Source organism: Aotus nancymaae, unplaced genomic scaffold (genome assembly GCF_030222135.1).
Source record: "Aotus nancymaae isolate 86718 unplaced genomic scaffold, 86718_ANA_hifiasm-v0.15.2.pri h1tg000028l, whole genome shotgun sequence".
Classification (NCBI taxonomy): Eukaryota; Metazoa; Chordata; class Mammalia; order Primates; family Aotidae; genus Aotus; species Aotus nancymaae.
In genome coordinates, this window is record NW_026988441.1 from 33,738,278 (window position 1) to 33,760,674 (window position 22,397).

The 22,397-nt window shown below is 51.7% G+C and overlaps 1 protein-coding gene across 2 annotated transcripts in view; it reads left to right on the forward strand.

Moving 5' to 3' along the window:
• Positions 1 to 20,120, forward strand: part of KANK2 (KN motif and ankyrin repeat domains 2) — a 33,916-nt gene extending 13,796 nt beyond the window's left edge. Inside the window, exons 5-13 of one of the 2 annotated variants that reach the window (XM_064381852.1) lie at positions 6,631 to 6,798; positions 6,904 to 7,006; positions 8,919 to 9,158; positions 9,778 to 9,865; positions 11,905 to 12,124; positions 13,391 to 13,533; positions 15,791 to 15,991; positions 16,072 to 16,161; positions 19,051 to 20,120. In XM_064381852.1, coding sequence (XP_064237922.1) covers positions 6,631 to 6,798; positions 6,904 to 7,006; positions 8,919 to 9,158; positions 9,778 to 9,865; positions 11,905 to 12,124; positions 13,391 to 13,533; positions 15,791 to 15,991; positions 16,072 to 16,161; positions 19,051 to 19,104 — 1,307 coding nt within the window. In that variant the 3' untranslated portion in view covers positions 19,105 to 20,120. Of the gene's footprint in view, positions 1 to 6,630; positions 6,799 to 6,903; positions 7,007 to 8,918; positions 9,159 to 9,777; positions 9,866 to 11,904; positions 12,125 to 13,390; positions 13,534 to 15,790; positions 16,162 to 19,050 lie in introns of both variants that reach the window. The other variant, XR_010344362.1, reaches the window with a different exon arrangement.
• The last annotated feature ends 2,277 nt before the right edge of the window (positions 20,121 to 22,397 follow it).

Consider the following 22,397-nt stretch of genomic DNA (forward strand, 5'->3'; position numbering starts at 1 on the left):
TTTCCAGTAGCTGGGATTACAGGTGTCCACCACCTCACCTGGCTAATTGTATTTTTAGTAGAGACGGGGTGTCACCATGTTGGCGAGGCTGGTCTCGAACTCTTGACCTCGTGATCTTCCCTCCTCGGCCTCCCAAACGGCTGCAATTACAGGTGTGAGCTACTGAGCCCGGCCCCATCTTTCTAATTTTTTTTTAACCTATCTGATAGCTGCTACGTAATGGTATCTCCTTACTGTTATGTTTGTTTTATGAGACAGGGTCTCATCGTGTCACCCAGGCTGGAGTGCAGTGGCACAGTCATGGTTCACTGCAGCCCCAACCTCCTGGGCTCAGGTGATCCTCCCACCTCAGCCTCCTTAGTAGCTAAGTCTAAAGGCCTGCATCACCACATTTGGGTAATTTTTTGTAGAGACGGGGTCTTGCTGTGTTGCCCAGGTTGGTCTTGAATTCTTGAGTTGAAGTGATGCACCTCAGCCTTCCTAAGTGCTGGGATTACAGACATGGGTCTCGGAACTCAGCCCTCCTTGCTGTTTTCATTGGCATGTCTCTGACAGGCAGTGAGATGCGGCTCTGCGTGTGAGCCCAGGAAGCTTCCTCTGTACGTCATTTACTTGTAGCCTTTTGTCCATTTTTTCTCTGAGCGGTTTTTAGAAGTTCCTGGTATCTTGCAGAATCAAGACGGGCAAACTATGGCCTATGGGCCAGATACAGCCTGACACCTGTTTTTCTACCACCCACAGCTAAGAATGATTTTTATATTTTTTTAAATGGTCGAACGATTTTAGAAGTGTATTTTGGGCCAAGTGCAGTGGCTCACACCTGTAATGCCAGCACTTTGGGAGGCCAAGGCAGAAGGATCGCCTGAGGCCAGGAGTTTGAGACCAGTCTGGGCAATATAGTGAGACCCCATCTCTACAAAAAAATTAAAAATTAGCTTGGCATGGTGGCACACATGTGTAGTCCCAGCTACTCATGCTGAGGCAGGAGGGTTTCTTGAGCCCAGAATTTTGTGTGTGTGTGTGTGTGTGTGTGTGTGTGTGTGTGTGTGTGTGTAAAGATAGGATTCCACCATGTTTCCCAGGATTTCGAGGCTGCATCAAGCTATGCTCGAACTCCAGCCTGGGCAACGGAAGTTGCCTAAAGTAGACCGGGCACAGTGACTCCCCCTTGTAATCCCAGCGCTTTGGAAGGCCCAGGTGGGCGGATCACCTGAGGTCAGGAGTTTGAGACCAGCCTGGCCAACATGGTGAAACCTGTCTCTACAACAATACAAAAATTAGCCGGGCATGGTGGTGTGTGCCTGTAATCCCAGCTACTCAGGAGGCTGAGGCAGGAGAATTGCTTGAACCCAGGAGGTGGAGGTTGCGGTGAGCCGAGATCGTACCATTGCACTCCAGCCCGGGTAACAAGAGAAAAACTCTGTCTCAAAAAAAAAAAAAAAAATAGAAACAGAGTCTCACCCTGTCTCAAAAAAAAAATGTCTTGACATGAACAAGATTATATGAAATTCAGACCTATTGGATACAGCCACATGGAATCATTTACATACTGTCTATGGCTGGTTTTGCATTAGAACTGTGCCGGAGTTGAGCAGTTACAACCAAGTCCTTACTACGTTTGACGTAACCAAGAATGTTTGCTGTAACCAAGAATGTTTGCTATCTAGCCCTTTCCAGAAAGTTTGTTCAGACCCTGTTCTAGAAGATTATCCCTTGCCTGTGCAAATCTTTGGCACCACCCTCCACACCCATGAGGATCTTAAAGGTCTTCATTTTTATTTTTGTTTTTGTTTTTGTTTTTGAGATGGAGCCTTGTTCTGTCATCCAGGCTGGAGTGCAATGGCACAATCTCAGCTCACTGCAACCTCCGCCTTCCAGGTTCCAGCGATTCTCCTGCCTCACCCTCCCAAGTAGCTGGCATTACAGATGCCCGCCACCACACCTGGCTAATTTTTGTATTTTCAGTAGAGACTGGGTTTCACCGTGTTGGCCAGGCTGGTCTCGAACTCCTTACCTCAGGTGATTCGCCCACTTTGGCCTCCCAAAGTGCTGCGATTACAGGCGTGAGCCACCGCGCCCAGCCAGAAGTCTTCATTTTGGACATAGTTAAGACCATTGTGTTCTGCATTTATGGATTATGCTTGGAGGAATTTTTAAAAGAATCTTAACTAGGCATATTGACTCATACCTGTAATCTCAGCACTTTGGTGGGAAAATTGCTTGAGTCTAGGAGTTCAGGGCCAGCCTACGCAACATAGTAAGACCCTCATCTCTACAAAATACAAAAGTTAGCCAGGAATGATGTTGCGTGCCTGTAATCCCAGCTACTTGGGAGGCTGAAGTGGGCGGATTGCTTGAGCCCAGGAGTTGGAAGCTGTAGTGAGCTGTGATCATGGTGCTGCACTCCAGCCTGGACAACAGAGTGAGACCCTGTCACTGAATGAATGAATATGAATGAATGAAGGATTGAACATGAATGAATGAATGAATCTTTCCCCTTCCTGAGTCCCTGATACTCTGCTACATTATACCCTTTAGCTTTGTAGTTGTACTTTCATCTTAATCCTTCACAATTTTTTTTTTTGAGACAGAGTCTCCCTCTTTTGCCAGGATAGAATACTGTGGTGCGATCTTGGCTCACTGCAAACTTCGACTCCCAGGTTCAAGCGATTCTCCTGCCTCAGCCTCTCGAGTAGCTGGGATTACAGATACACGCAACCATGCCCAGCTAATTTTTATATTTTTAGTCGAGATGGGGTTTCACCATGTTGGCCAGGATGGTCTTGATCTCCTGAACCTTGTGATCTGCCCGCCTCAGCCTCCCAAAGTGCTGGGATTACAGCTGTGAGCCATCACGCCCGGCCCACAATTTCTTTCTTGTGTATAATATGAGTTAGAGATCCAGCTTGACTTTTCTCATGGAAAGTAAGCTGCTTCTCCCAAAACCACACCATGGAATCCACCCTTTCCCACTGACTTGTGGAAACCCCCTCTGTCTTACCCTCAGTGCCCAAAGATTGGAGCCTGTGCTGGGCTGTCTTCTCTGTCCCATTGGTCCATTTGTTAATGCAAAAATGCCCTGCTGTTCTGATGGTTGTGACTTTGAAATATGTTTTACTCTCTCACAGACTGACTACTCCCTTGCTCTTGTTTTGCAGAATTGTCTTAGCTCATCACTGGACTTTAGTTCTTTTGTGTAAATTTTGGTGTCAGCTGGCCCCATTCCCCAGTGGGATAACAATAATAAGTATGATCAATTTTATTATTACTTGTTGTTATTCTAGCATTCCATGTCTAACCTTGAACTCCTTAGACTGGAAGGAGCCATCCCAAGCTTTGAAGTCACTTCCTGCATTTCTGTTGGGGCAGAATGGGCTTTAGTTTTACTCTAGTTTCTTTGGTTTTATTTTTTTCACTTTTCTTTTTTTTTGAGATGGAGTCTCACTCTTTCACCCAGGCTGGAGTGCAGTGGTGTGATCTTGGCTCACTGTAACCTCTACCTCCTGGGTTCAAGCAATTCTCCTGCCTCAGCCTCCCTAGTAGCTGGGATTACAGGCACACGCCACCACACCCAGCTAATTTTTGTATTTTTAGTAGAACCAAGGTTTCACCATGTTGACCAGGCTGGTCTCAAACCCTGAGCTCAGGTGATCCGCCCGCCTCTGCCTCCCAAAGTGCTGGGATTACAGGTATGAATCACCGCACCCGGCCCCCTTTTTTTTTTTAAAACAGGGGTTTCACTCAGTCACCCAGGCTGGAGTACAGCAGTGTTATCATAGCTCAGTGTAACCTCAAACTCTCGAGCTTAAGTGATCCTCTCATCTCAGCCGTGTATAGTCCCAAGTAGCTGTAGGCACACTCCACTACACCTGGCTAATCTTTAAATTTTTTGTAGAGATGGAGCCTCGCTATGTTGCCTAGGCTGGTCTTGAACTCCTAGCCTCAAGTGATCCTCCTGCCTCAGCCTCTCAAATTTTTTCACTTTTTAAACTATTGTGGTAACATACATACAACATAAAATTTACCCTCTGGCTGGGCATGGTGGCTCACGCCTGTAATCCCAACACTTTGGGAGGCCGAAGTGGGTGGATCACTGGAGGTGAGGAGTTCGAGACCAGCCTGGCCAACATGGCAAAACCCCATCTCTACTAAAAATACAAAATTAGCCTGGTGTGGTGGCACACACCTGTAATCCCAGCTACTCTGGAGGCTGAGGCAGGAGAATCGCTTGAACTCAGGGGGCTGAGGTTGCGGTGAGCCGAGATCACGCCGTTGCACTCCAGCCTGGGCAGTAGAGCAAAACTCCATCTCAAAAAAAAAAAAAACAACTTACCCTGTTAGCCATTTTTGGATATATCATTCAGTGACATTAAGTACATTTGCGTCATTTTGTTTTGTTTTGTTTTTCTTATGTTTTTTAGGAACAGGATCTCCTTATGTTGCCCAAGCTGGTCTCACCCTCCTGGGCTCAAGTGATCCTTCCACCTCAGCCTCCCAAAGTCCTGGGATTATAGGTGTGAGCCACTGCGTCCGGCCCATTCACACTATTGTGCAACCGTCACCACCATCCATCTTTAGAACTTACTTATCTTTCCAAACTGAAACTCTGGCCCCATTAAACACTCACTTCCCATTCCCCTTCCCCAGTCCCTGGCACCCACTGTTCTATTTTCTGTCTGTTTAAATCTGACCACTCTAGGGCCAGGCGCGGTGGTTCACACCTGTAACCCCAGCACTTTGGGAGGCTGAGGCAGGCAGATCACCTGAGGTCAGGAGTTCGAGATCAGCCTGGCCAACGTGGTAAAACCCTGTCTCTACTACAAATACAAAATTTATTTTTTATGCTGGGCACCTAAAATCCCAGCTATTCAGGAGACTGAGGCAGGAGAATCACTTGAACCCAGGAGGCAGAGTTTGCAGTGAGCCGAGATCGCACCACTGCACTCCAGCCTGATCAATGGAATGAGAGTCTGTAGCAAATAATAATGATAATAAATCTTGACAACTCTAGGGACCTCGTGTGAGTGGAATCATGCAATGTTTTTGTCTCTTTTGCATCTGGCTTCTTTCACTTAGTATAATGCTCCACCTCATTTTATGGCTTCCCAGGATTTCTTTTTTTTTTTTTTTTTAAGACAGAGTTTCACCATGTTGGCCAGGCTGGTCTTGAACTCCTGACCTCAGGTGATCCGCCCACCTCGGCCTCCCAAAGTGCTGAGATTACAGGCGTGAGCCACCACGCCTGGCCTCTTTTTTTTTTTTTATTGGTGACAGAGTCTTGCTCTGTCCCCCAGGCTGGATGGAGTGCAGTGGCATGATCTCGGCTCACTGCAACCTCACCTCCCAGGTTCAAGCGAATCTCACACCTCAGCCTCCTGAGTCACTGGAATTACAAATGCCCACCACCACGCCCAGCTGATTTTTATATTTTTAGTAGAGACGGCATTTCACCATGTTGACTAGGCTGGTCTTGAACTCCTGACCTTGTGATCCGCCCACCATGGCCTCTGAAAGTGCTGGGATTACAGGCATGAGCCTGGCAGCCAAGACATGTTTTTATCTGATTTTTTTTTAATTTTTTTTTTTTTTTTTTTTTTTTTTTTTTTTTTTTGAGACGGAGTTTCACTCTTGATACCCAGGCTGGAGCGCAATGGCGCGATCTCGGCTCACCGCAATCTCCGCCTCCTGGGTTCAGGCAATTCTCCTGCCTCAGCCTCCTGAGTAGCTGGGATTACAGGCACGCGCCACCGTGCCCAGCTAATTTTTTGTATTAGTAGAGACGGGGTTTCACCATGTTGACCAGGATGGTCTCGATCTCTTGACCTCGTGATCCACCCGCCTCGGCCTCCCAAAGTGCTGGGATTACAGGCTTGAGCCACCGCGTCCGGCCCCTAATTTTTTTTTTTAAAGACAGGGTTTCACCATGTTGGTCAGGCTAGTCTTGAACTCCCAACCTCAGGTGATCCGCCCGCCTTAGCCTCCAAAGTGCTTGGATTACAGGCGTGAGCCACCACTCCTGGCCCATCTGATTTTTTTAAAGAGGCAGGGTCTTGCTCTGTTGCTAGGCTGAATTGCAGTGGCGTGATCTCTGCTCACTGCAACCTCCGCCTCCAGGGTTCAAGTAATTCTCCTGCCTCAGCCTCCCGCGTAGCTGGGACTATAGGTGTTCGCCACCATGCCCAGCTAATTTTTGTATTTTTAGTAGAGACAGGATTTCACCAGGTTGGCCAGGCTGGTCTGGAACTACTGATCTCAGGTGATCCACCCGCCTTGGCCTCCCAAATTGCTGTAATGACAGGCGTGAGCCACCGCGCCTGGTCAGAGCTTACGTTTAGAGCTCACTCAGGCTGAAGCCAGGAATATCCACAGGGTTGTCCCTGTCCCTGACTAGCTGCTGGGCAGGCACCAAACCGCTGTTGGAAGTGGATTCTGCCACCTGCTCAAGGGGTGACCTTGGCAGCTCTGTGCCTCAGTTTCCTCATTCATAATAATCCAGCTTCCCTCTGAGGTCCAGGAAGACTGGATGTGGTAACACGAAAATCAGCCCTTGGACAGCACCCAGCCTGGGGTCTGTGACCCACAGTGTGGTTGTTTGGCTTTTAGCAGACACCTCATTTCCTGTCCCTCCAGGCCTCCCACAAGTTCCTGTTGAATCATCCTCGTCACCCCCAGGGTCCGAGGTAGCCTCCCTGACAGAGCCTGAGAAGACCCCAGGCTGGGTGCCCACCCAGGACACCACCCACAGGGAGCCCACCAGACAAGCAGCCTCCCGAGAGTCTGAGGAGGCCAGGGGCGCCGGTAAGTGGTGGGTGGCCACCAAGAGGGATGGGGCACCTGAATGACTTCAACTCGGAGTCTAGCCTTGAAGGGTTCTCACAACACCGCTTCTGTCCTCCCCTCCAGGCGGGCCTCCGGCAGGCGTGCAATCTATCATGAAACGGAAAGAGGAGATTGCAGACCCCACGACCCACCAGAGGAGCCTCCAGTTCGTGGGGGTCAATGGCGGGTGAGAGGAGAAGACCCCCCCCACTCCACACTTCCCGCCCCTTCCTCCATTCATACACACACAAGAGCCTCCTAATTTCCTCGTTCCGAGCCCCTTGCTTTGGTTAATTTGTTTAATCAAACCACAATGGAGAGATGAGGAAACTGAGGAATGAGGAGGCTGAGCGCGTTGCTGGAGCTCACTCAGTGTCCCAGGAGTTGGCCCTGGGTGGCCTGGCTCAACTGCTCAGGGTGTAACCACTGCACTGCACTACCCCACGGAAGGTGCCAGACTCCACTTCCTGCCCTGATAGAGCTCCTGGTCCAGTGCGGAGCTGGGCGCTGATGGATAGTTGGAGCCACTTATCAGGTTGTGGTTGGAGCCGTGAGGGGGACGACACTCAGGTGGTACGGGGGCCTCAAGAAAGACACAGGTGGCCTTAGGGGGGTTCCAGAAGGAGGAGACGCAGGTGCTGCAGGAGAAGTGGAAGCCAGCAAGGCAAAGAGAGGGCAATGGGGGGGGGGCTCTCCTGGCAGGGGCACAGTGTGGGTAAAGGCTCAGAGGCGAGAAAGCAGAGTGATGTGAGAAGCAGGAGGTGCAGGGAGTGATGATTGGTTTGGGGCCTTGAGTGCCGAGCCTAGAAGCTTGATTAGGTTTTTGTCCAGAGGCAGCAAGAAACACGAGAGAGCGCTGTTTGCCGTGGGATGAGAGTGTGAATCACCTGTGTTAAAAGGGCTAGAGGACGCCGGGCGCGGTGGCTCACGCCTATAATCCCAGCACTTTGGGAGGCCGAGGCGGATGGATCACTTGAGCTCAGGAGTTCAAGACCAGCCTGGCCAACATCATGAAACCCCATCTCTACTAAAAATACAAAAAAAAAAAATAGCTGGGTGTGGTGGGCACAGTTCCAGCTACTTGGGAGGCTGAGGCAGGAGAATCGCTTAACCCAGGAGGCAGAGGTTGCAGTGAACCTAGATCTCACTATTGCACTCTAGCCTGGGCAACAGAGCGAGACTCCATCTCAAAAAAAAAAAAAAAAAAGACTAGAGGTTGCGTGCAATGACTCACGCCTGTAATCCCAGCACTCAGGGGGGCTAAGGCAGGTGGATCACCTGAGCTCAGGAGTTTGAGACCAGTCTGGCCAACGTAGCAAAACACTGTCTCTACTAAAAAATACAAAAATTAGCTGAGCACAGTGGTATAAGCGGTCATCCCAGCTACTCTGGAGGCTGAAGCAGGAGAATTGCTTGAACCCAGGAGGCAGAGGTTGCAGTGAGCCGAGATTGCACCACTGGGCGATAGCCTGGGCTACAGAGTCAGACCCGATCTTAAAAAGTCGGGGGTGGGTGGCCGGGCGTCGTGGCTCATGCCTGTAATCCCAGCACTCTGGGAGGCTGAGGTGGGTGGATCACTTGAGGTCAGGAGTTTGAGACCAGCCTGACCAAATAATGAAACCCTGTCTCTATTAAAAATAAAAACATTAGCTGTGCGTGGTGGTGGACGCCTGTAATCCCAGCTACCCAGGAGGTTGAAGCAGGAGAATTGCTTGAATCCAGGAGATGGAGGTTGCAGTGAGCCGAGATTGCGCCACTGGACTCCAGCCTGGGCAACAGAGTGAGACTCCATCTCAAAAAAAAAAAAAAAAAAAAAAAAAAAAAACGGGGCGGTATGCTAGAAATGTCAAAGAGCAGCAAGTGAAAAGCAGTGCCCCTCGCCCCAAGCATGCTCACAACCACTGCTGATGCTCCTGAGCACTTACTGTGTGCCCGTTGCTGTAGACCACATCCCCGCAGCCCTGAAATGCCAATACTGCCATTGAACAGAAGGGGAAGCTGACGTCCACAGAGGTCAGGTAGCCAGATCCTTGCCTTCTTTTCCCGCCACTTCTCATCCCATCTGCAGCATCTCCCCCGCCCTGCTCGTTCCTCCCCAGGTATGAGTCGTCATCCGAGGACTCCAGCACAACAGAGAACATCTCAGACAATGACAGCACAGAGAACGAGGCCCCAGAGCCGGGGGAGAGGATTCCGAGTGTGGCTGAAGCCCCCCAGCTCAGGCCTGCAGGGACGGCAGTGGCCAAGACCAGCCGGCAGGAATGCCAACTGTCTCGAGAATCTCAGCACATACCCACAGCAGAGGGGGCATCAGGATCAAACACAGACGAGGAGATCAGGTCAGTTTTGTGGGTGGGAGGGATTTAAGCAGGGCCAGGGGTGGATGACCCACACCTCAAACCCCACCATCCAAGCCCTTTGAAGGACCCTCCTATCAGTCATGCTCACTTTAGTCTGAATTAGCAAATCACTTGCTCCTTCTGGGCATCTGCAGTTCTGGAGGCTTTGCTAAAGGCCCTGGTGGAAGTATTTTGGGTTGTCAGGGTTAGGATTTAGGGGGCCAGCCAAAGTTTCTCCTGAAGTTACCCACCTACTTTGGGATGTTCCCTCTACCTGCCTGTTCTGTTTATGTCTCTTTCTTATATCCCTGGTGAAAAAAATTGCCCTTGGGAAATATTTTCTATCTGCCAGTGGGCAATTAGAATAAACTTTGTCTTCTGTGTCCATTCTCCCTTGGGGTTCTGTGTGTTCCCCACATCTGCCTTTTGGGGTGCAATGTAAATGTGTGTCTCGGGTGAAGGAGGGTCTGAGATGCCACCATTCAGGTGACCCTAGTGTGGGTGACATGGTGCAGAATGTCAAGTCCCTTCCCAGGCACCAGAGTGGGATATGAGGATTTGAAGGGAGAACACAGGGGGCTGGGGGTTACTTAGTCCTCTGCTTGTCTGTTCCTGGCAGGATGGAGCTAAGCCCTGACCTCATCTCAGCCTGCTTGGCCCTGGAAAAGTACCTGGACAATCCCAACGCCCTCACAGAGCGGGAGCTGGTACGGTCTCGCCCTGGGCCCCCCCGGACCCCTACTCCCACCACACCTGTGGCCTCTCATCCTCAGTGACTTCCTGCTCCTGCCTAGTGGGGACTCTAAGACCCAAGCCTGAAGCTTGGGGGTGGGTGGTGCTCGAGTCATGGGCCTCGGAGAGAGGCCAGGGAGATAGGGAGAGGCTGGAGGATGACCCTTCACTGGCCAAGCCTGGCCTGGGGTTCCTGTTCTTACTGGGAGCTTCCGGGGAAGGACATCCAGATTTCCCTTTTTGGGCATCTACACTTGACTTTGGAGATTATAACCAGGGCCGGGCGCAGTCCCTGTCATCCCAGTGCTTTGGGAGGTCACGGCAGGAGGATTGCTTGAGGCCAGGAGCTCAAGACCAGCCTGGGCAACATAGTGAGACCCCATTTCTACAAACAAATTCTTTTTGTTTTTTGTGACGAAGTCTCACTCTGTCGCCCAGGCTGGAGTGCAGTGGCACGATCTCAGCTCACTGCAACCTCTGTCTCCCAGGTTCAAGCAAGTCTCCTGCCTCAGCCTCCCAAGTAGCTGGGACTACTAGCACACCTGGCTAATTTTTTGAATTTTGAGTAGAGATGGGGTTTTACCATGTTGTCCAGGCTGGTCTCCAACTCGTGACCTCAAGTGATCTGCCCACTGCAGCCTCCCAAAGTGCTGGGATTACAGGCGTGAACCACTGCACCCAACCTCTACAAATTTTTTTAAAAATTAGCCAGGCATAGTGGTGCTTGCCTGTAGTCCCAGCTACTTGGAGGTAGAGATGAGAAGATGGCTTGAGCCTAGGAGGGTGAGGCTGCCATGAGCCCTGATCATGTCACTGCACTCCAGCCTGGGCAACAGAGTAGACCCCACCATTTAAAAAAAAAAAAAAAAAAAAAGAGGCCAGGCACAGTGGCTTATGCCTGTAATCCCAGCACTTTGGGAGACCGAGGCTGGTGGATCACCTGAGGTCAAGAGTTCAAGACCAGCCTGGCCAAAACATGACAAAATTCTGTCTCTACTGAACATACAAAAATTAGCTGGGCGTGGTGGCAGTTGCGTGTAATCCGAGCTACTTAGTAAACTGAGGCAGGAGAATTGCTTGAACCCAAGATGGAGGTTGCAGTGAGCTGAGATCATACCACTGTACTCCAGCCCTGGCAGCAAGAGCAAAACTCTGTCTCAAAAAAAAAAAAAAAGCCGGGCACGGTGGCTCATCCTTGTAATCCCAGCACTTTGGGAGGCTGAGGTGGGTAGATTACTAGGTCAGGAGACCAAGACCATCCTGGCCAACATGGTGAAACTCCATCTCTATTAAAAATACAAAAAAGGGGCCGGGCGCGGTGGCTCACGCCTGTAATCCCAGCACTTTGGGAGGCTGAGGCGGGTGGATCACGAGGTCAACAGATCGAGACCATCCTGGTCAACATGATGAAATCCTGTCTCTACTAAAAATACAGAAAGTTAGCTGGGCACGGTGGTGCGTGCCTGTAATCCCACCTACTCAGGAGGCTGAGGCAGGAGAATTGCCTGAACCCGGGAGGCGGAGGTTGCGGTGAACTGAGATCGCGCCATTGCACTCCAGCCTGGGTAATAAGAGTGAAACTCCGTCTCAAAAAAAAAAAAAAATACAAAAAAGTAGCTGGGTGTGGTGGTGGGAACCTGTAATCTCAGCTACTCAAGAAGCTGAGGCAGGAGAATCGCGTGAATTTAAACCAGGAGGCAGAGGTTGCAGTGAGCTGAGATCGCGCCACTGCATTCCAGCCTGGTGACGGAGTGAGACTCCATCTCAAAAAAGAGAGAGAGAGAAATTATATCCAGGGTGGAGGTGCTCACACCTCCCTCGGGGGAACGTGTTGGGGATTACAGAGTCCGCACCCCACTCCTAGGGTCGTATTGTGACAGGGATGTCTGCACTTCCCTTGAGAGCCTTTTCCAGGACAAGGGCACCACACTTTGCTCCAGGGGGCCCGTTGGGGTTGGGGGGTGTCCCAGTGAGCCTCCCCGCCCTCACACCCTTCCCCCCGACTCGCATGCAGAAAGTGGCCTACACCACGGTGCTGCAGGAGTGGCTGCGCCTGGCCTGCCGCAGCGACGCACACCCCGAGCTTGTGCGGCGGCACCTGGTCACGTTCCGGGCCATGTCTGGGCGGTTGCTGGACTACGTGGTCAACATCGCCGACAGCAACGGCAACACGGCGCTGCACTACTCCGTGTCTCACGCCAACTTCCCGGTGGTGCAGCAGCTGCTGGACAGCGGTGAGCCCTATGGGGAGGACGAGGCTCCAAACCAGCTGCTGTCCGCCATCCCCAGCCTGATAGGGAAGACACTGCCCTCCCTGTCTGATGGAGGAGGAAGATGATGGGGGAGGTGTGGCCTTCTCAGTATAATAGAGGGAACACCTCTCTCCCAGTCTGACATGGGAGATGTCACCTTCCAATCGGATGTAGAGGGACACCTGTTTTCCAGTCTGATAGAGGAGACACTATCTTCCCAGTTCCATGAGGGGATATATGATGGCCCTCCCAGTCTGATGGAGGAGATGCTGCCTTCCCAGTTTGATGGGGGAGATGTGACTTTCCCAGTTTGATATGGGAGATGCCACCTTGCAAGTCTGATGGCGGGGACACCACCCTCCCAGGCTGATGGAGGAGACAGACACACCTGCCTAGCCTAATGAAGGAGATATCATCTTCCCAGTTCATTGTTGGGGGGAGGTGGCCCTCCCAGTCTGATAGAGGAGATGCTGTCTTCCCTGTCTAATGGTGGAGACCCCGCCCTCCCAGTCTAATGAGTGAGACATCACCTTCCCAGTCTAGCAAGGGAGACATGACTCTTCCTAGTCTGATAGCAGAGACTCCACCCTCCTCGTCTTATGGGAGAGATGCTGTCCTCCCAGTCTGATGGAGGAGACACTGCCTTCGCAGTCTGGTGGGGGAGGCACAGGTCCTACCTTTAGCCAGCGTAATGGAAACGGCAGAAGTGATCTTAGGGAAAACACGTGGCCCTCCAGCATCCCCAGACACGCCTGCAGGATGGAGGTGACATCCCTGGAGCCCTGGTCTAAGAGAAGGATGTGACCTCAAGTCTGGGGCTTGGAAGGAAGACGTGGTCCTCAGTTAGGCAGGAAGAAACTTGCCCTGCTATTGGGGAGACAGCCTCCCAGGCTGATGAAGGACACAGGGCCCACAGTCTGATGGGGGAGACATGGGCCAATCTGAGGGTGAATGGCTGTTCCAAATTAATGAGGGAGACCCAGTTTCTGTTCTCAGCCCTAAATACAGATGCCCAGCATCAGGGGCCCCAAATCTGATGGAGGGGGGACCGTCTCCAACTTTAGGAGCCCCTGGTCTAGTGGGGTGACCCAGTGGAGATGGAGGCCTCTGGGCAGAGTGGGGTCCTCTGTCTGAGAAAAGGGAGGGATGGGGGCATGCTAGACTGATGGAGGAGACGTGATACCCACGTTCCTTGGGGTGGTCCACCAGCAGAGATGCCTGGTCTGAGGGTTCACACCACCCCTCTAGGTGTCTGCAAGGTGGATAAACAGAACCGTGCTGGCTACAGCCCGATTATGCTCACCGCCCTGGCCACCCTGAAGACCCAGGACGACATCGAGACTGTCCTTCAGCTCTTCCGGCTTGGCGACGTCAATGCCAAAGCCAGCCAGGTAGGGTCCCTCGGCTGCAGACCCAGGCGGCTCTTCCTGCTTTATGGCATCCCAGCTGGGTGCCAGGCCCAAACCTGGGTGGTCTAGCTCCAGAGCCCTGCTCTTCATGGCCAGGCTGCCTCTGACACAGGCCCTTCTTGTGGAAACTGGAAGGAGTGGAGGATATGGGGGCCCTTACCTTTCTTAATTTGACCCTGTCCTACATCCTTCTAGACAGTTCATTGAGCAGCAACTGGGTTCCCCGGACTGGACACTGGGGACTCAAATGGCGAATAAGCAGGCATGGTCTCTGAAACTCACTAACTAGCTAGTGCTTTGAGACATATGCATTTCAGGGAGCACCAGGACTCAAGCCAGTATGGACTCAAGGGCTACAGGAAGCCACCAGGGGAGTTTAAGCAGGGAAGTGGCATGGGCTGATCCCTGGTTTGAGAGCTCCCTTCGGCTCTGTGTTGGAAAGCAGGAACAGATGACTGTGGAGGTGACTGGAGCCTATGGACAGGTGTCTGGGCAAAAGAGCAAGGAAGGCCAGGTGCAGTAGCTCATGCCTGTAATTTCAGCACTTTGGGAGGACAAGGCAGGCGGATCACCTGAGGTCAGGAGTTCGAGACTAGCCTGACCAACAAAGAGAAACCCCATCTCTACTAAAAATACAAAATTAGCCAGACGTGGTGGCACTTGCCTGTAATCCCAGCTACTCAGGAGGCTGAGGCAGGAGAATCACTTGAACCCGGGAGGTAGAGGTTGCGGTGAGCTGAGAGCATGCCATGGCACTCCAGCCTGGGCAACAAGAGTGAAACTCCTCCATCTCAAACATAAAGAAAATTAAAAAAAGAGCAGGGAAGCGGGGACCCGGTGGGGACAGTGAGGAGGAGAAGGATTGGCAACAGCCTGAAGACAGCAAAGGAACAAAACAGGGAGCTGTGATGAGCCATAACAGGCATGACCTGCTTTATCTTTATTGATTTAATTTTGCTCTAATTTCTAAGAAATTTTTTTTATTGGCTTCATTTTCAAAAAATGAAGGCCAGGCGCCATGGCTCATGCCTGTAATCACAGCACTGTGGGAGGCTGAGTTGGGCAGATCACTTGAGGTCAGGAGTTCAAGACCAGCCTGGCCAACATGGTGAAACCCTGTCTTTACTAAAAAAAAAATTAGCCAGGCATGGTGGCTCATGCCCGTAATCCCAGCTACTCAGGAGGCGGCAGGAAAATCGCTTGAACCTGGGAGGTGGAGGTTTCAGTGAGCTGAGATCACACCACTGCACCGCAACCTGGGCAACAGAGTGAGATTCTGTCTCAAAAAAAAAAATTAAGGTGAGGCTTGGCAAGGTGACTAATGTTTGTAATCCCAGCAGTTTGGCAGAACAAGGCAGGAGAATTACTTGAGCTCAGGAGTTCGAAACCAGCCTGGGCAGCATAGGGAGACCCCTCCCACCCTCCTCTATTAAAAAAGAAAGAAAAGAAGGTGAAATTCACAAAACATAAGATTAACCCCTTTATTTCTAACTTTTTTTTTTTTTGAGACAGGGTCTCACCTTGTCACCCAGGCTGGGGTGCAGGGCGTCATCACACCTCACTGTAGCCTTGACCTGTGCTCAAGCCGTCCCCCCACCTCGACCTCCCAAAGTGCTAGGATTACTGGCCTGAGCCCCAGCACCCAAAACTAACCCTTTTAAAGTGAACAGTTTGCCTGGGCAACATGGAAAACCCTATCTATACAAAAACTACAAAAATCAGCCAGGCACTGTGGCTCATGCCTATAATCCCAGCTGCTCAGGAGGGCGAGGTGGGAGGATCACCTGAGCCTGGGGAGGTCGAGGCTGCCGTGAGCTGCGATGGTGCCACTGCACTCCAACCTGGGCAACAGAGCAAGACCCTGTCTCTAAAACAAAACAATACTAAAAGCACTGCTGGCATAAAATACATTCACCCTGTTGTGCAACCAACACCTCTGTCTAATTCCAGAACGTTCTCATCACCCCCAAAGGAAACCTGTATCCATTAGTAGCCATTCAGTATTTCTCCCCCTGCCCCCGCTTCTCCTAGCCCCTCACAACTACTCATCTGCTTTCCGTCTCTATGGATTTATTACTCCCCCAGTGGTGAGAAGGGTTGTTTGAGATTCAGAAGGAGACCAGCAAGTTGAGGGTACATTTCACCATCAGAGTATGTGGGAGCCACAGCAGGTTCTAGAGCAAGGGTGTCCTGCCCTGGGGCCTGCATGAGCCATAATCCTGTTCCTTGCCCTCCCCAGGCCGGACAGACGGCCCTGATGCTGGCAGTCAGCCACGGGCGGGTGGACGTGGTCAAAGCCCTGCTGGCCTGCGAGGCGGACGTCAACGTGCAAGACGATGACGGCTCCACGGCCCTCATGTGCGCCTGTGAGCACGGCCACAAGGAGATCGCGGGGCTGCTGCTGGCTGTGCCCAGCTGTGACATCTCACTCACAGATCGCGTGAGTCTCCAACCAGGTGCACCCCGGGGAGGGCGGGAGCACAGCGTGGGGACGTCATTCATAGCACCGATACTTTGCAGGACGGGAGCACAGCTCTGATGGTGGCCTTGGACGCGGGGCAGAGTGAGATTGCGTCCATGCTGTATTCCCGCATGAACATCAAGTGCTCGGTGAGTCTCAACCCGGCAGGGTGGGCGCGCGGCAGGCGGGGCTCTGAGAGGAGACAGATTTGTTTTTATTTTTGTTTTTGTTTTGTTTTGAGACAGGGTCTTTTTTTTTGAGACGGAGTTTTGCTCTTGTGGCCCAGCTGGAGTGCAATGGCATGATCTCTGCTCACCGCAACCTCCGCCTCCCTAGTTCAAACGATTCTCCTGCCTCAGCCTCCCGAGTAGCTGGGATTACAGACAGGCGCCACCACACCTGGCTAATTTTGTACTTTTAGTAGAGGCGGGTTTCTCCATCAGGCTGGTCTCAAACTCCCAACCTCAGGTGATCCCCCCACTTCAGCCTCCCAAAGTGCTGGGATTACAGGTGTGAGCCACTGCGCCCAGCAAGACAGGGTCTTACTCCATCACCCAGGCTGGAATGTGGCGGCACAATTATAGTTCACTGCAGCCTCCGCTTCCTGGGCTCAAGTGATCCTCCCACCTCGGCCTCCTGAGTAGCTGGGACTACAGGCGCATGCCACTATACCTGGCTGAGTTCTGTTTTGTTTTCAGACAGAGTTGCTCTATCACTCAGGCTGGAGTGCAGTGGTGCAGTCTCTGCCCACTGCAGCCTGTATCCCCAGGTTCAAGCGATTCTCCTGCCTCAGCCTCCAGAATAGCTGGGATTATAGGTGCGCACCACCACACCTGGCTAATTTTTGTATTTTTAGTAAAGATAGGGTTTCACCAGGCTGATGTTAGCCGGGCTGGTCTTGAACTCCTGAGCTCAAATGATCTGCCCACCTCTACCTCCCAAAGTGCTGGGATTACAGGCGTGAGCCACCGTGCCTGGCCATTTTTTTCTATCTTTTGTAGAGATGGGCGTCTCACTATGTTGCCCAGGCTGGGCTTGAACTCCTGGGCTTAAACCATGCTTCCTCCTCCACCTCTGAAAGCACTGGAATTACAGGGGTCGGCCACTGTCCCTGGCCAGAGGGGACGGAAGCTTATGAAGAGCTGATTGTGCATGGGGTTCACGCTGAGGGCTTCATGGTCAGCTGCTTGCTGAACCCTCGTGGTGCCCCAGTGAGGAAATTAGTCACAGAGAAGCTGCACAGTCATGGGTGGCATAACAGTTTTTGCGCCTGGGTCTGTCTGGTTCCAAATGCACGTCTTAGTCACCATTCACTCATTTGAAAAGTATTTATTGAGCACCCGCTATGTGTTAGACCCAGTTCTAGGCAGTCCCCAGGGGTCACAGCACTGATCAAAACAGAAAACAGTATCCACCCATATGGAGGGGGCATTCTGGTAAGAGACACAATCAGGCCGGGCACGGTGGCTCACGCCTGTCATCCCAACAGTTTGGGGGGCCGTGCACCTGTAGTCCCAGCTACTCTGGAGGCTGAGGCGGGAGAATCGCTTGATCCCTGGAGGCGGAGGTTGCAGTAAGCAAGAGATTATGCCACTGCACTGCAGCCTGGGCAACACAGAGAGACTCTGTCTCAAAAAAAACAAGGGACGTGGGATGGTAAGTGATGGGGAAGCTGTCGGAGGTCCTCAGAGAAGAGATGACATTTGAGTCAGCACCTGGAGGAGTCAACGAGTGAATCACGTGGTCTTCCAGGCAGCAGGAGCAGGCAGTGCAAAGGCCCTGAGGCAGGAATGTGCCTGTTGTGTTTAAGGAGCATTCAGGCCAGATGCAGTGGCTCACGCCTGTAATCCCAGCACTTTGGGAGGCCAAGGCAGGTGGATCACCTGAGGCCAGGAGTTCAAGACCAGCCTGGCCAACACGGTGAAACACTATCTCTACTAAAAATACAAAACTTAGTTGGGCGTGGTGGCGGGCACCTGTAATCCCAGCTACTTGGGAGGCTGAGGCATGAGAATTGCTTGAACCCGGGAGGTGGAGGTTGCAGTGAGCCGAGATCACACCACTGCACTCCAGCCTGGGTGACAGAACAAGACTGTCTTAAAAAAAAGAAAATTAGCCGGACTTGGTGGTACATGCCTATAGTCCCAGCTACTCAGGAGGTTAAGGCAGGAGGATTGCCTGAGCCCAGGTGGTTGAGGCTGCAGTGAGCTATGATTGGACCACTACACTCCAGCCTTGCGAAAGAGCAAGACCCTGTCTTTAAAAAAAAAAAAAAAAAAGGCCAGGCGCAGTGGCTCATGCCTGTAATCCCAGCACTTTGGGAGGCCAGGCAGGCGGATCACCTGAGGTCAGGAGTTTGAGACCAGCCTGACCAACATAGCAAAACCCCGTCTCTACTAAAAATACAAAAAATCAGCCAGGCATGTGACAGGCGCCTGTAATCCCAGCTACTCAGGAGGCTGAGGCAGGAAAATAACTTGAACCCAGGATGTGGAGGTTGCAGTGAGCCAAGATTGCACCATTGTACTCCAGCCTGGGCAACAAGAGTGAAAGTCCACCTAAAAAAGAAAAGAAAAAAAAAAAAAAAGCCAACGTCCTCTCCAAAACCCACCAAGCCCTATACAACCACCCTCACCTTCCCCACTCCTGCTTCTCTCCCCCTCCACCCACACTGGCCTTCTTGCCACTCCCGCTCTGCGCTTAGCCCAGGACCTTTGCACGTGCTGTTTCGGCTGCCTGGAATTCCCTTCCCCGCTGGCTGGCCCCTCGATGCCGTTCACAGCCAGCTGAGACTTCCCCCTCCCTGACCAGCCACTGTCCACTCTCATTCCCTTCCATCCCTCACCCCCATGAAACTCCTTGGCCCCAGTCATGAGTTTGCCTCTTCAAAACGGTGCCCCTAGATCGCCGCCTCCTTGGGGCCAGGGGCCATGCCTCCCTCCCACTCACCCACCACATCTACCAGGCCAGCCACCACATCGGCGCCTTGGGGGATTGGCAAGGATCCCAAACGAAAAGAACGCTGCTTCTCCTTTCAGTTTGCCCCGATGTCGGATGACGAGAGCCCTGCATCGTCCTCGGCAGAAGAGTAGCCGTGAGGGAGGCCACACGCGGACCTCCCCTGGGGGGCCAACCGTCCCCTGTCCCCGTCTCCTCCTTGTTCCCGTTCATCCCTGACCCACCCCACTTCCGCTCCCCAGGGCCCACGGCTCAAAGGCAAGCACGTTTTCCCTCTGCTTCCCTGGGGGAGCCCGACGGCCACAGGACTCCAGCTCCAAGCGGGTTTTCTTGGCTCCCCAGTTCAAAGCAGCCGCAGCGCAGACTGAAGCGAAGTTCTTGTATACATTGGCGCCAGGGCCGATGCTGGGGTGTGGGTTTTATGAAGAACATTGAGAACAATCAGCTGGTAATTATGGATGGAGGAAGAGGGAATAGAAAAAAATATTGTATTTTTGAATCATTGTTGCAGAAGGGGGGCAGGAGTCTTATGATTTGTTGCCAGATTTGAAAGTCACTGGAACTTGCATCTTTTCATTTTAATGCTAAGTGTTATTTCACACCAGTTGGGGCTCACCCTTCATCCCTCACATTTAATTGTCTGATGTAGACTAGTGTTATGTCCACTGCCTCCCAGACAGCTTTCTTAGGGGAATTTTCTTCTGGTTGTGTCACAAGACAGATTCTGTCCTTGTCACCTCTGTCTTTTTACCCTCATTCAAATGAAGGGACTCAGGACAGGCTCTGTGACTTTACAGGGAACCAATTCACAATGAGAAATTACGGGCCAGGCATGGTGGCTCGCGTCTGTAATCCCAGCACTTTGGGAAGCCAAGGCAGGAGCTTGAGCTTGAGCCCAGAAGTTCAAGACCAGCCTGAGCAACACAGCAAGACCCATTTCTACAAGAAATTTACAAGTTAGCCGGGTGTGGTGGTGCGCGCCTGTAGTCCCAGCAATTTGGGAGGCTGAGCCCCGAGGTCAAGGCTGCAGTGAGCTCTGATCACACCACTGCATTTCAGCCTGGGCCACATGGCGAGATCCTGTCTCAAGGGGTTAAAAAAAGGAAAGAAAAAGGGAGAACAAGAGAGAAATTACTCAGAAACCCATCCCTTCCCCACATGGAAGCCTTGGCAAAGGTTACTTTTCCTAGAAAATCCTTCAGACCTGGAGATGCAGGAAAGGGATCTGGCTCTCAGGTTGGCTTCTGCATCCCGCCACCCTGCCAGGCCCCAGACTACGGTCACAGGGCCATCCTGTTCCTCCCCGGGGCTCCAGAATTTCTCTCCTGAAAGGAAAGAAAACAGGGCATGCGCTTGTTGGCAAAGCGCAGGGCCAGCTCCCAAAAACCCCATGTGTGCACGATTAAAAGTTGGCCGTCCCCAGGCCTCCCAGCGCAAACTTAAAGAGACAGGGCTTTGCTGAAAACCAAACATGGGCCAGCTGGGTTTTTTAACAACCCAGAGACTTTCCGGAGCTGCCTGGACCAGAGCCTGCGGGAAACGGGGCTTGCCAGAGACACTCACAATTTCCTTCGTGGCCTGCTCTGTCCCCCAAGAATCTCCACATCATTTTCTTTCTTGTGCCTTTTCCTTGGTGAGCAAGAGAAAGGGAAGGGTTCCAAGCCTCTAAAAATGTGCCTTGTGATCAGGAGTGTGCTCCAAACCAAATATGTGTGCTGCCCTTTGGAGGCCAGTGAGCTCAGCCTCCATGGCTTTAAAGCCAAATTTCAGCAAGAGAGTGCAGAGAGCTCGCAGGTTCATGAAAGAAAGCAAAGCACTGGTTTCTCTCCTTAGAAAAGTAGGTTTCTTGGCTCAATGTAGATTGGCTTGCTTTGATTTTTAGTGACGGGAATGTACGTAAAACAAAATAGGGCTTGGCTGGTCAAAAGAGACAAGCAGGATGGCAGGATGGATGGATGGATGGATGGAGGGTGGATGGATGGATGGAGGGTGGATGGATGGATGGAGGGTGGATGGATGGATGGAGGGTGGATGGATGGATGGATGGAGGGTGGATGGATGGATGGAGGGTGGATGGATGGATGGATGGAGCATGGATGGATGAATGGATGGATGGAGGATGGATGGATGGAGGGTGGATGGATGGATGGATGGTGGATGGATGAATGGAGGATGAATGGATGGAGCATGGATGGATGAATGGATGGATGGAGGATGGATGGATGGAGCATGGATGAATGGATGGAGCATGGATGAATGGATAGAGAATGAATGGATGGATGGATGGAGGATGGATGGACGGACAGTTGGATGGTGTTTGCATGTAAATTGCAGAGAAAACAAAACCAAAGCTGATTGGGAACCAATGCTGGTGTCTGAAGGGGAAGGGGCAGCTTTGAGAAGCGGTACAAGAGTCCTGTGCCTGTGCGTCCAGCCCTGGAGCCAGCCAGCACATTTATTTTAAGCTCCTAGAAGCAACTCCTGGGCCCAGAAATGTGTGACTCCTGAGATGGGTCCATGCGTCTCTCTGCACTTCCTTCTCTCAGTGGGCTACAGGGATCCTGCCCGTGTGGCCGTTCTCTTCTCACGCATCTCCATGAGCTTTAATTTCACTTTCTGATCACGGTACGTCCATAAAGCCAGTATTACACTTACATGAAGTATTCTTTTTTGTAATCGTTTTTTTAGAAAGTAAACAAATTTAATAAACCTACCAATAATGATGATTCTGTGTCTTTTTTCACTGTGCTCCCTTTTAAGCTTTAAAATAGATACATTTTTCTTTCTTTCTTTTTTTTTTTCTTTTTTTGAGACGGAGTCTTGCTCTGTCACCCAGGCTGGAGTGCAATGGCGCAATCTTGGCTCACTGCAACCTCCGCCTCCTAGATTAAAGTGATTCTTCTGCCTCAGCCTTCTGAGTAGCTGGGACTACAGGCACCTGCCACCACGCCCAGCTAATTTTTGTATTTTTAGTAGAGATGGGGTTTCACCATGTTGGCCAGGATGGTCTCAAACTCCTGACGTCAGATGATCCCCCCACCTCAGCCTCCCAAAGTGCTGGGACTACAGGCATGAGCCACCGCGCCTGGCTTGGTTTTTTTGTTTTGTTTTGTTTTTTTGTTTTTTTTGGCGACAGAGTCTCACTCTGTCTCCTAGGTTGGAGTGCAGTGGTGCGAATCATAGCTCACTGGAGTCTCCACCTCCAGGGCTCAAGTGATCCTCCCACCTCAACCACCTGAGTAGCTGGGGGGTACAGGCATGTAACACGACCGCTATTTTTTTTTTTTTTTTTTTGAGACAGAGTCTCGCTCTGTTGCCCAGGCTGGAGTGCAGTGGTGCGATCTCGGCTCACTGAAACCTCGCTTCCTGGGTTTAAGTGATTTTCCTGCCTCAACCTCCTCCCTAGTTGCTGGGATTACAGGCATCC